Source organism: Neodiprion lecontei, chromosome 1, assembly GCF_021901455.1.
Source record: "Neodiprion lecontei isolate iyNeoLeco1 chromosome 1, iyNeoLeco1.1, whole genome shotgun sequence".
NCBI lineage: Eukaryota > Metazoa > Arthropoda > Insecta > Hymenoptera > Diprionidae > Neodiprion > Neodiprion lecontei.
The window spans coordinates 32,572,880-32,584,658 of record NC_060260.1 but is presented as its reverse complement, the minus strand read 5'-3'; the positions used below and the strand labels follow the sequence as shown (position 1 = coordinate 32,584,658).

Genomic DNA, 11,779 nt, shown 5'->3' with positions numbered 1-11,779 from the left:
GTAGACAGAATCTTTCAGGTGTCACCGAAAAAGAACTTTGAACGCGGCACTAAGTACTTTTCTTCTGGATGTAGGTAACGTCCGGCTTGTGCACGGCAGCGTTTAAGTCGGACTTAAAATTCCTCCGGTATATTATACCTACGTGTAAGACTCGGAAGGAGAGCCTGCCAGCGCGGATGAGCTCGGCTATCTCAATGAGATTTACACGACTCTGAGGGTTTATTCAACGCGGCTAACGATAAGTACTCGACCAGGCGTTGGCGTCGAAGGTTCGAACACGTCCGAGCTACGCGGTAGGCATCGTAGATACCTACTTGATAATAAACAATCAAGCTATGAGGAAGGCAAAGCTGTGCGTGCCTTCTCGCCGCGCCCCGTACTCCACGAACGTTAGATGTGTTGGCGTCGATGAAGATGATTCCGACGATACACGGACGATACACGTGCGACTTACCAATACGGAGGGAAAAGCGTGTCTGTGTATCGAACTCTCTTCTTCCTAGCAGCAGTGGCAGCTGGTAGGAGAGGACAGACGTTCGAATGAACCAGAGTGACGAAGAAGCACAGGCGTTTGGTACCGAGTCAACTTTTGATTGGATTATATCGACGCCCTCTGATGCCAGCCCACAGCAGAGTGCGCGAGTTGTCATCCGACACGAAATGCCGACTGGCAAATCCAGTAGTTCCCCCTAACAGGCGCCCGCATCTTTTGTTTGTTTTGTATCTTTAGGTCCCCTTGTCTTTCTCTCTCTCTCTCTCTCTCTCTCTCTCTCTCTCTCTCTCGCTCTCCCCCTGCTTCTCGTTCCTTTTATTTTATCGTCGTATTTATTTTTATTTTTATTTTTATTTTAATCGAGTGTACGAGGCGCGGCAGCTCGCCTGGGCAAACAGGATCGCCGATACGTGACACCAGTCGATCAACCCGTCCTTTTTTCTCACCGCTTTCCACGTACCTATTTTATTTATTTTCCTCCAACTGACTGAAATGCCTGTTTCGTTTCTGTTGTTCCAACTGGCTGATCCCGTTTCGTCTTTAATTTCGCCACAAAAAGAACACCGCGGCCGCCGCCGCCGCTACTGCTAACCGTATTTCCGGTTTGTCCCGTGGGTAACACGTCGTTATAACTCCGTGGAGCGGAAGATGAAGGAGCGGCAACTGCAACTTGTTAGACACGTCGTTGAGTCGACTCAGCGGGGGCCGTGGAGGAATCGAAACTTGTAATGCCGTGTATCCATGAAGCAATCAACCCCGGGCAATTGGATAAAAGGTTCAAAGGCTCGCGCGAATCACCGCGGCAGTCTAGAGTTAAGTGCTCCGTGGCCCGCACGTAGGTATGTACAACGTATAATACTTGCGCCCTCGGCTTAGTTGGGTTCGCGAAACTGGTTGTCTTCCTATTTAAGGCTTGTTCCTAGTTGAGAGCTGGTCCTTCGCGGAGCGCGGCCTTTTTTGTATCATTTGCCGTAGGCCTCATCTCGAAGTAGGTATAACACGCTGGGTGGGCCTCGGCGAGTGTCTGGAGGCCTCGGACGAGGACGATGCCGATGCCAACCGTAGGCGCGGAAGTGCGAGAGAGTGAGGGCGATGAGGGGGGTAAACGCGGACCGTCAACGCGCCGCGAGTCGAGCCGTGGAAGAGGAGGAGAGAGAGAGAAGGAGAGAAGGAGAGGAGGGGGGAGAGCGGGAGGAAAGGCGAAGTGATAAGAAAAGACGGAGTACGAGGCGAGGGACAAAGGACTTGTCAGGTAGCAGCCGCCCTTCCCAACAAAGACCCTTCCTATTTCGTTCGTTCTCTCTCTTTCTTCGCTCTCCGCTTCTCTCGCTCTCGCCTCTTGCTTTCTCGGGTGAGAAAAACGAAGAGGCAAAAGAGCCGCACTCTCCGCTGTATACACGGTGATATCCAGCTTTGCTGGTGACTGTAGTCGAAGTACAAGGCGTCGTTTCTACATTTCTGTATTAACGGTGAAAATTGAGTAAGATTTTTTCACAATAAGATTTAAGCTACTTTTAAGCTACCTATACCGTACAGACGCAATATGCACGTACCTGATTTTCAACCTGCTAAGTAAAACGCACGCACTTCGTACTTGTTATCGGAGTACGAGTTTTCCATTTGCGGAAGGGATTGGCTTAGAGTGCGAAACGGCTTCCGACATGAGGCTGAAACTTTTATTACATCAGGTATGGTATAAGCCTCGTTCTCCTGCAGTGTCGTAAAATTTCATCGATATTACAGGCAGCGGAAATTCAAGGCGTGATTTAGACGGAGGAAATCTCGTCGTTCGATTTTAAAGCAATAATCTCGTCATAAAGTCTTGGCCTGACGTTGAAAACAAACGAGTCAAGTAGAGCGCTGGGGCAAAAGCGAGAGGAAGAGGGCGACGGAGAGAACGGCAACGGGGGGAGTCGGAGAGAGAAAGGGCAAACGAGGAATAATCGCAGATGGGCAAGGGTGAGGGTACGAACGCTTTGGAATACTCGCGCCCTGCCGGCTAATGGAAATAAGTTTGCCACCCCTCGAGCAGCTCTGCGGGCTTCTCGGTCTCCCCCGACGCAGGAGACAAATTCACCCCGGCATGCTTTCCACCGAATTAGAAGATAAATATTCCTGATTTACTGCACGCAAACCCAGTCCAGGATCCGGGCCTCGATATATCTCGCGTATAATCGAAAGATTTCGTGTTTGAGCGCACGATGGTAATATCAAATTGAGAAACGAGCCAAGTTTTTCTTTGTTATCCTCTTTTTTTCGTTAGATCAAAATCAAGCCTCATCTTCAGCCTAATGCCTCTCGCGAGAGGCGTCAAACACCAAACGGATCTCTTTTACATCGTAGTAAAATGGTATTTAACGTGTGTCTGGAAGTGTAAAAGAGCTTCTCGGATGATTCGAACCTCTAAGAGTGTGAAATCGAGACGTTCCACGCCGGTAAAAACGAGCGATGAATATGCCCGCGCGTTATTTTGTTCATGGGATCGCTTCACCGCAAAAGAAAAAAAAAAAGAACTTTGGAATGGTGGTGGTGAAAAACTTCCGTTAATCTCAGATTACCAATGTTACCGCACTCACCGTCGACGAAGAAATATTAATAATCCTAATTTAATTACTGACTCCTCGACTACGGAACAACGACTCGCGATTATGGTCTTACGAAGTACGAACGGCACCGTTGCAGCTTGCATTATACACAATTGTGAGAAATCCGTTCAACTCAATGCGGCCTCTAGTAAATACGTTCGCACGTGTAACACGAAGACAATGCAGATACGTACACGAACGAAGAGAGGGCGGGTACCAATCCCTGATGCAAGGCGTTCTCGAGATTCGAATGAAGCCGGTTCGTTGAAGTTATCGAATTTCGGACGAGACTCAAGAAGACGGTAGGTAGGTATAACGCGATGGTTGAGTGCAGTATAGATAGATCAGGAAAGAAAAGAGAAATCGAGATGAGCTGATATTGTAGGGTTTCGCGTCGGTGACGACGAACGAAGGCATGATCGTTTAGCCAATGGAATTTCGATCCTTTTTATACCTTCGTTTCGTACACACACCGGTGGTGTGTGGTGTACGACGTACGTACATAGTACGCGTATATCCGAGGGTGAGGAAATGCCGCGTAGCCGTAGAGGAAGGTATAAAACAAATGGGACACGGCCTCCCCTTCGTGTTGGTGAAACATGACAACAATACGATATGAGGCTACAAGCCACAGAATATAGCATAACCCGCCCGAGCAACCAGTCCTTGGTGTGAGAGAGAGAGAGATGCCGGAGCTGCGAAAGAGAGATGGAAGTAATACGGTCCGGGTATTATTGTGGGCTCAGGGTTGTAGATTGTAGCCACTAGCGAGGGATATAAACGAGCGCCGGCTTGAGCCAATTCGAATCTCATTCCGCGTTATTGACTTTGCCTCTTCTCTCGTTTGCAAATTCTTAAACATTCATCGCTTCCGGTAATCCATTCTCCCTCCGTATGTAAAGAGTACATAATGTGCCCGTGAGGACTTGTGAACTTTTGCATACCCTGCCAACTGGAAGATTCTACAAATCAATAAAAGACACTCATATCTCATATTTCATACCGATATTTTTGCCAATCGCAGCCGATGATGAAAAACTAAGTGAATTCTACTGATCTCAATCTTTGCTAATTCCACCCATTTTTTGCACGGATCTCTCATTTGTTTTTTCATGTATTTCAAGCTAATCTAAACATTGTCAATCGACGGATTTGTATTTTACCATTCTACTTCATTAGGAATAGGGTGCTCCAATAATTGTAAGGGATTGAAAAGATAATGATTTGCCTGATACAAAAAATCGTTCCAGTTAATTGAATGAAAGTTAAATGAAACTAATTTCGAAAATTCCGTTTTCAATGTACAAGTGTTTCTGTTAAAGAGAGAAATAAATAAAAAGCAAGACTTGTCGTAAACAATACGCGTCAGTTATACGCTAAAGGAAACATTATACCGCAGGTTAGGCTTACGCGTCAATTGTTATTAGCACTGCCGCCTAATAAAGTGGACAAACTCCGGGCTGGTTGAGCAATTCCATCGGTATATAAGTCGTAAATTCCCCTGCCTTACCCGGCCCTCTCCTTGTAGCCCCATCAAGAATCCCCCGCATCGTTCCAAGACCCTTCTTAGCTACCCTTGGCAAAACCGAATAACCCGTAGATCGTACGACTTAGGACTCCAAAACTGACGACAAGAATCCCTTCGAATAATAAGGATTACAGAAGGTATTGTCCCGGATATTTGAACACCGATTTCTGCGGCCTTGTTGCGACATTTGAAATTATAGCTGTTTGTCAAGCGCAATGTTTCAGCTGTGCGAGCCAGACATTTCTGTAATGTATGTCGCAGTACGGATTCACATTCGTTGATATGCAGTTAGTATGTGCGTACTAACTGCAGCCTCAACCTTTTGTTACAGTTAGATTGCAATCATATAATTATCTTGCGTTACCGTAAGCACCGGTGTTTCCTGCTATATTGGTCGATTCGTGTATCGTTGATTTTCCCTTCAGCACATCTTCCGAGTTACTTGATCGCCGTATACGTAAATACTGATACCTATACCTACACGTTCGTAGAATAAATTGAACGTATCATCTTGACTACAAGATGGCAGCTAAAAGACAAACATACGACAGACGATTTTGTATTAGGCATGCGAGAAGTGATCTGACGGTAAAGCTGTTTTCCCGATATCGATCGACGTAGTCCTCAAGAGTCAAAAAGCCCTTCCACCTCTGCAATGTTTCGCTTCTTAATTAATTCTCATTAAATAACTCGTTGTTCTATAGTTATTAAGCAAAAAATCAAAACAAAATCACGCTCGGATGGAATTGAACGTAAACAACGAAACTCAACCTGCTAGGGTAAAGCGATTAATTCGTTAGTTGCTTGATGTTTCGTGCCATCAGGCAATAATGCAGCAGCGAACTATAAAATGAGTGAAAAAAGCTACTCGTGTTTCGTGGAGCCGAAAGGCCACGTTATTGACGATGAGTATTCATATTTTGTGAGGTGGACTTTAGTTGAAACCTATTCAGCCAAATTCATTAGCCCCGTATACCCGCTGTCACGGACGCTCCTTGTTTGACGTCCATACGCCTCTGTACCCCGTCAGGTATTCAAATTGAATAACCCAAAGCGAGTTTGGTGTGACTCCATTCGTTTTTTCAACGCTGTATTCGACGAGCAGCAAGCCTCTCTATTGAATTAACTATTTCCGGCAAAACGGTAAAATCCACCTAACGCCGGTCTTGCTAAGGAATACCCGGATTTTACGACTATCCTGAAAGTAGAGAGTTTATCTTCCCATCTACCAGCTTTGTTTCGAATTTTACTCGACAGTTACCGACAAATACAGAGCCAAAATATTACACAGTTGTATTCTGCTGACTGCCCGTTTATCAGCAGCCTACAACCCATTATACTATACATTCTACTTACTTCCTTTTCTCGGACACGCATCGCGGTACCTGAACATCCAATTTGAACGCATCATTGCTCTAAATGAACATTGGTTTAAGCTTTGAAAGAAATTTTTTTTTATCACTCGATTATCGTACGCAGATTACGGGAAACAAAACGTTTTCTTCCATCAGTTACAAGCTGAACATAAATAATATTGCTGATACAAATCAAAGTATCGATTAATTTTCTCAATATATTATGCCAAGTAAAGGAAGACGAGCAAATAAAGCGAACATTTTCAATTCCATGCATGAAATCATTGCACAGCTTTGATTTTGTGTTAGTGACAACGACGCAATCGCGTCTTTTCATGCATTCGGCAGCTTATCACGTAATCAGCAACACGCGAAATGTTAGGGTTTAAGTATAGAGTGCAATACTCTTTCGCAATATTCAGTTTTGCTAGCAACAAGGAAAATTACGTACAGTCACATGGAAGTGAGGCAAGGTATCAAATTTGGTGTTAGATATTCGCATGCACATTTAAAAATATGCAGAAGACACGTAACCGAGTAGGAAGTTTTTTTTTATTTTATGTCATTTCTTATACAAAAATACGAAATAATCAAGTACATAATATGGTAACGTTACACGACTGTACTCAGTGCCTATTTCATTTTATCGCAAGTTACGTACAAGCTATTTCTTAGCATTAAACATATTTTTGATAGCTAGTTTAGAATAAAAGTAAACGAAAGAAAAAGAATATCAATAACTGTACGTTGTATACGTGTCCCGCATCTTCCATTATGATATTTAAACCGTAAAATTTCAATGGAAAGAATACAATTCAAAGCCAAGCACCAAACTTGGTGGGGAAACTAAAATTGTAAAAAGAATAAAATATCATGAAAATGATTCAATTATCTGCAGAATTTGGAATTGTGCTCAACAAAGCGACAATTATTTTACACATATTATGTTCTCGCTACATGTTATGGATGCTCTCTCCACAATATTTTAAAACATGTATAGATGTCCTTAAATCTGGTAAGCTGTTTCGTTTTAACGAAAAAAAAAAGGTTGATGAGTTTTTATACAGTTATATGTCTACCGTGTGTACCTTTAAATACTATCCAGCTGATTAGGAGTTGTTGACGATATTCAAATCCTAAATAATCAGTAAATAAATACATGAGAAACGAATCCGTGTTACACGTCATGACACCCAATTTCTACCGCCATACAGCGCCGTTCACACAGTGCTTAGACTGACAATGAGTGCATTATCTTTGTACTGTTTTTTATTCATTATGTTCGATACTAAACCTGGATTCTATTCCGGGTTCTCACAGCCTCAAACAGTTAGTCATCAATATACAGGAACACTTCTTACTCCAAATCAATTATCATTAATTCTGGAGACTCTCTAGTACTACTTATTGCACTATGAGCACCGGACTGGGTTTTTTGTGGCGACAACGTCCCAGTATTAGGTTTTTTATTCGAACTTTGTGATGGGTTTGAATCATCATCGCTGTCTGATATTAGATCGATGACAACAGCACGTTTCTTCTCATTTGGTGACAGTGGTGATGGGTTGGTGGACTCATCTGAAAATAAAACGTGTTGTACGAACATCAGAAGATTAAGGTACACCTTTACAAGTAAATTCGATTCCAATCGCCTCTCATTTAAACAGGTCAGCAATAAGGTTAACTCCGGTAGCTTGTAGCCAAACGTAGTAGTGTATGGAGCAGATATGATGTGTATTTTCTAATAGGCGTAGGGTAGACGCTAGTGCTGGCAACCTGATTTTTGTCCCGTTAAAATAAGGGGGCTCAGAATCGACCCTACCTGGGCGTAACTTTGCTCAAAATTAATCAGCATTACTTTCAATAATAACAGTTTTTTTTCAATTTTCAAAGTGAAATTCCTAAAACTTCTACGAAAATAATGGAGGGGTTTACCAACTTACCAAGATCTAGCGTTTCCACTTTCTGTAATGATTTAACCTCAGCATTAACTTGATTTTTATCTTTGTCTTTGTCTTTATCTTTTTTCATAACCAAATTTTCCCAGGAGCCATCTTGTAATAACTGTATCTCATTACCATCAGGCAGTAACTTATTTGAATTCAATACTTCTTGGAAATAACCATCAATAACCAAGTTGTCATAAAGTGCAGGTTTGTCACAAACAGGACAATTCCATGTGGGCTTTCGTTCGTTCATTTGCAGAAATAAAGAAGCGTCAAAACATTGTAGATGCAAACAAGTCGAAGCTCTGCAAGGAGTACTCATCCTCATTTTTCCCAGTGGACAAGCCAGTGAAACTCTCAATGAAGTTGTCGCTATTTCACTATCTGCATCTTCATTCAGCTTTTCTTTTACTGAGAGCAAAAGAAAAAAAGAACAGAATCATGATTCAGCCAAAAAAGCAGCCTGAGTCTCAGGAAATTCAGCTGATAAAATTTGAAGGCGTTATCATTGATTAAATTTCAACACTTTAAAACAAAATGCTGAATCACAGTAATGAGTGTTAAATAGATTAAAGGTATCGAAACTATCGGAGTAGAAGTACTTGATTAAATTCAACTTACTTAGTCCGCGAGTGTAGTCGGAATGTCTGACACCTCTGCTTTTCAATCTAGCCAACAATTCTGAGCTTGTCAACTTTCTAACAAGATAAACAGCAATAGCATATCGTCTACCATAATCTGCAGACCATGAGACATGTATTTGATTTCCTACTGTTGGTGATAATTTCACTAATGGACTTATATTCACTGGTCTAGGTGGTCGCTTAGGTTCGACACCAGGCTTGTTAGTTGGTATGGGATTCTGAAGTTATAATAAAAAATGTTTTGGATGGTATAATGGTGATATATCAACTATAAAGATAAATAAGAATCGGGTGAATTTAAAAAACTTGAATATATATATATAATACCGGTAATGGGCATAGTTTTCCATTGACTTTAACTATGATACTAGGTGGAAAGTAGTCCTCCTGTTCGCAAGAAGTTTCTTGCAAGCAAAATCGCATCTGAACCTGTATAATGAGTACAACAAACATTTAGATTGTAAAACCTCAGGAAGATTTTTGTTACACACAAAAAAATAATACTTCAAACATGTTTCTAAATATATACAAAAGATAAACAATAGCAATAACCGTGACGTTCGAAAAAATGCTATTGCCTTCTAGCTATTGACCGTAAAATATTAGAGCACACCACCTGTACAGTATAGTCCATTTTACTCCCAGCACGGCAGTCTCGTGAGCTAGCAATGTCTGTAGACTGTTGTGGCGTTAAGTGAAATGTGAAAGTGCCTTCTTGAACTCTCATAGATCCTTGTGGCATAAGACTCGAAGGCTTCAACAGCTCTCCAAGCAGGTCAAAGAATGGTAGCTTTTTAAGCCTGACATCAGGGTGAACTGGATACTGGTTTGGTTGTTGTAATTGCAGGGGAGGCGGTAGTACTTTTGTTGGATAGGGATAAGGATTATAAACAGCACTAGACGAGCGTTGCTGAAATTAACAGATAGTTTAGCACTTCACAAAATAAGTACTTCAATTATCTTCAAATGAAAACCAAATCTACCTGCGGTGTAACACTGGTGTATCCAGTTGGTTGGTAAACAGATGATGTTCTCGGTGCCACTTGGGATTGAGGCATCGATGCCTGATGCGCCGGGGGCAAATCCTTCCCACTTGAAATAGATGATTGGGCCTGCTGTTGTTGACTCATTGCCTGAGCATGGCCTTGCCTAAAACAATTGGATTAAGATTCAGGAACAAACAAATAAACATGTTCCTACTCCTTACAGAGTCAATGGATATCTTAGAAGTGACATAGTTAATGTAACTCTGACTTACCTTGTATAATAGTTACGGGAATGCATGTTTTGATCGATTTGAGGCTCACCGTTGTCGCCACCTTGACCATACAGCTGATGTGCGGCAAGTTGATCTTGCCTGTGACACAGATTTTTATTGTACTGACAATATGAGTGAAAGAAAGAACTATGTGTATTTATTAATAAATCAGCAAAGTATCACCGTTTCAAACTGGTTCCATTCATTTTATTAGAACATGGCTGTTTAATTATGAACTGTGACAGCTGTTACACGTTTGATGTAATCCTTAAGTATTATTGTTCTGACAGATATCTAGCCAAAGGGAATGAAAATTGGTATAAATATTGGCTTACTGTATGGTTCTATAAAGGTCGCGAATTTTTAGCTGCACAGGATGGGATCGAAGGCGTAATAGTTCCAAAGCTCGTGTTTGAAGTTCGTTTTTTCGACCTGATTTGTTTCGCCCAGCAAAACCCAAAAGCATCTGAAGTTCAGATACTCGAAAACTTAATACCATACTCTGAAATAGACAATTGACATTTTTATAGCCATAATAGCCCAAGATAATTATAGACAAACTGAGACTTCACAGAATGAGAAAATGTCTTTAATGATAACAACATTAGGCAATAACGACAAATTCTTCCTGCTAGAAAATCGTACCGTTTCTGTCTAGCTATATTCTCAAATGTTATTACACTCTATAGTACTAGTCGGAAAAATATATAATCAAATATGACAATTTTTCCCAACCTGCCATATACGAAGTGCACAAAAGTAAACTCTTGTGCCCAAAGTAGATAGATGGGGAGGCAATTCCAAAAAATTTTGTAGAGTAAAATATGTTGATTATTTGAATAGCGTGATGCATAAGCTAGAGATAGAGGTTACCCATTGTAGTTATCAGTTGCTCCTACTTGCCGTCTCGTATCCGCATTCCTGTGTTATGCTTGAGATACACGAGAAGTTTCCGAATTGAATGAAGATACGTTTACGAAAATATGGAAGTTGGAAATTGGACGAATGTGAAGAAAAGCGAAAAGCCGCGTGTGAAAATAAATGTCGCTTAGTATGATCAAACGCAGCCTTGCTTGCGTTGGCAAGACATTGGAAGAGTTTGGATATGTGAATGTTCGATAATTGGTGAAAAATAAGACACGGAAAAATCAATGACTCAAGTTTCTGGAAGGCATTTAACATGTGGCTCGTTTAAGTCAAGATAATAAGATCTATTTTATTCTCGTCCTACCTTCAGTTCTTCCGTATCCGCCATCTTCCTCGACGATTTTTTTTGCGAAGCCGTCTTGTCTGCTGTGCTTCCCACCACTTGAAGAAAATTCCCGTTCGTTTCCCGCGTTGTACGCCGAAATTTTTATTTTCGCTGTAATATGCTGAGCACTTTTATGTCCAGCGTCACAGAAGACTGATCACTCCTTATCTTAATTGTTATTGTATTTTGGAAAAGCTTTTAGTGGCCTTTGACGATCACAATACGTCTGGGTTCATGGAATTATTCAAGTTTCCTTCAAGTTAAGACTTGGAAGTGAAATTTAAACAATTATTTGAAATTGTTCGGAATAGACTGCGTACTGGCTGCGTTTACTCCGAAAATTTATCTTTTTCCAAGGCTATGCTCCAAAATTAGTTGACAGTACTGTCAGCAATCTTTTATCTTTGTTGTATTTCAAGTTTGACCACCAGTTCTGTTTCTAGTTAATGAATTATCAACGGTCGCAGCTCATTTCGGAACACACCCTTCTATATGGGTAGCCATAGACCGCTAGCCAATGTCCACGTGCGCCATCTGTGTAATTTTCATGCAACAGGGCTATGAGAACGACTGTAAAACATTATAGAAAAGATTTTTCTCTGATATAAAGATGTATATTATATTATATATGCACACAAAAAAATCAATTTGATAACTGTAGAATATCTGTCAACGGTAGAGGATTATTCTTATTGTAGGGCAATAATTCACGCGCATT

The 11,779-nt window shown here is 41.3% G+C and overlaps 1 protein-coding gene across 3 annotated transcripts; it reads right to left on the bottom strand.

Moving 5' to 3' along the window:
• Window positions 1–6,495: 6,495 nt before the first annotated feature.
• On the bottom strand, window positions 6,496–11,356 carry LOC107218623 (E3 SUMO-protein ligase PIAS1). 3 transcript variants are annotated; one of them, XM_015656551.2, is made up of 9 exons: window positions 11,041–11,356; window positions 10,145–10,311; window positions 9,810–9,908; window positions 9,535–9,700; window positions 9,168–9,461; window positions 8,879–8,980; window positions 8,529–8,769; window positions 7,905–8,318; window positions 6,496–7,539 (listed from the first exon to the last, which is right to left on the bottom strand). In XM_015656551.2, the coding sequence occupies exons 1-9, from the start codon at window positions 11,062–11,064 to the stop codon at window positions 7,319–7,321; spliced, it is 1,728 nt and encodes a 575-aa protein (XP_015512037.1). In that variant the 5' UTR covers window positions 11,065–11,356; the 3' UTR covers window positions 6,496–7,318. The 3 variants fall into 3 exon arrangements, with proteins under 3 accessions (XP_015512037.1, XP_046585780.1, XP_015512045.1); XM_046729824.1 differs by lacking the exon at window positions 11,041–11,356 and adding an exon at window positions 10,713–11,006; XM_015656559.2 differs by lacking the exon at window positions 11,041–11,356 and adding an exon at window positions 10,683–10,812.
• Window positions 11,357–11,779: the final 423 nt, after the last annotated feature.

Bases quoted from the DNA above. Each gene is read 5' to 3' on its own strand.
- LOC107218623 (XM_046729824.1), bottom strand. From the start codon at position 10,991: ATGTTAAATGCCTTCCAGAAACTTGAGTCATTGATTTTTCCGTGTCTT. The intron at 10,312-10,712 runs GCAAGTAGGAGC...TGTCTATTTCAG, and splicing joins AGGAATGCGGATACGAGACG to AGTATGGTATTAAGTTTTCG. The intron at 8,319-8,528 runs GTAAGTTGAATT...TTTTGCTCTCAG, and splicing joins CGACTACACTCGCGGACTAA to TAAAAGAAAAGCTGAATGAA.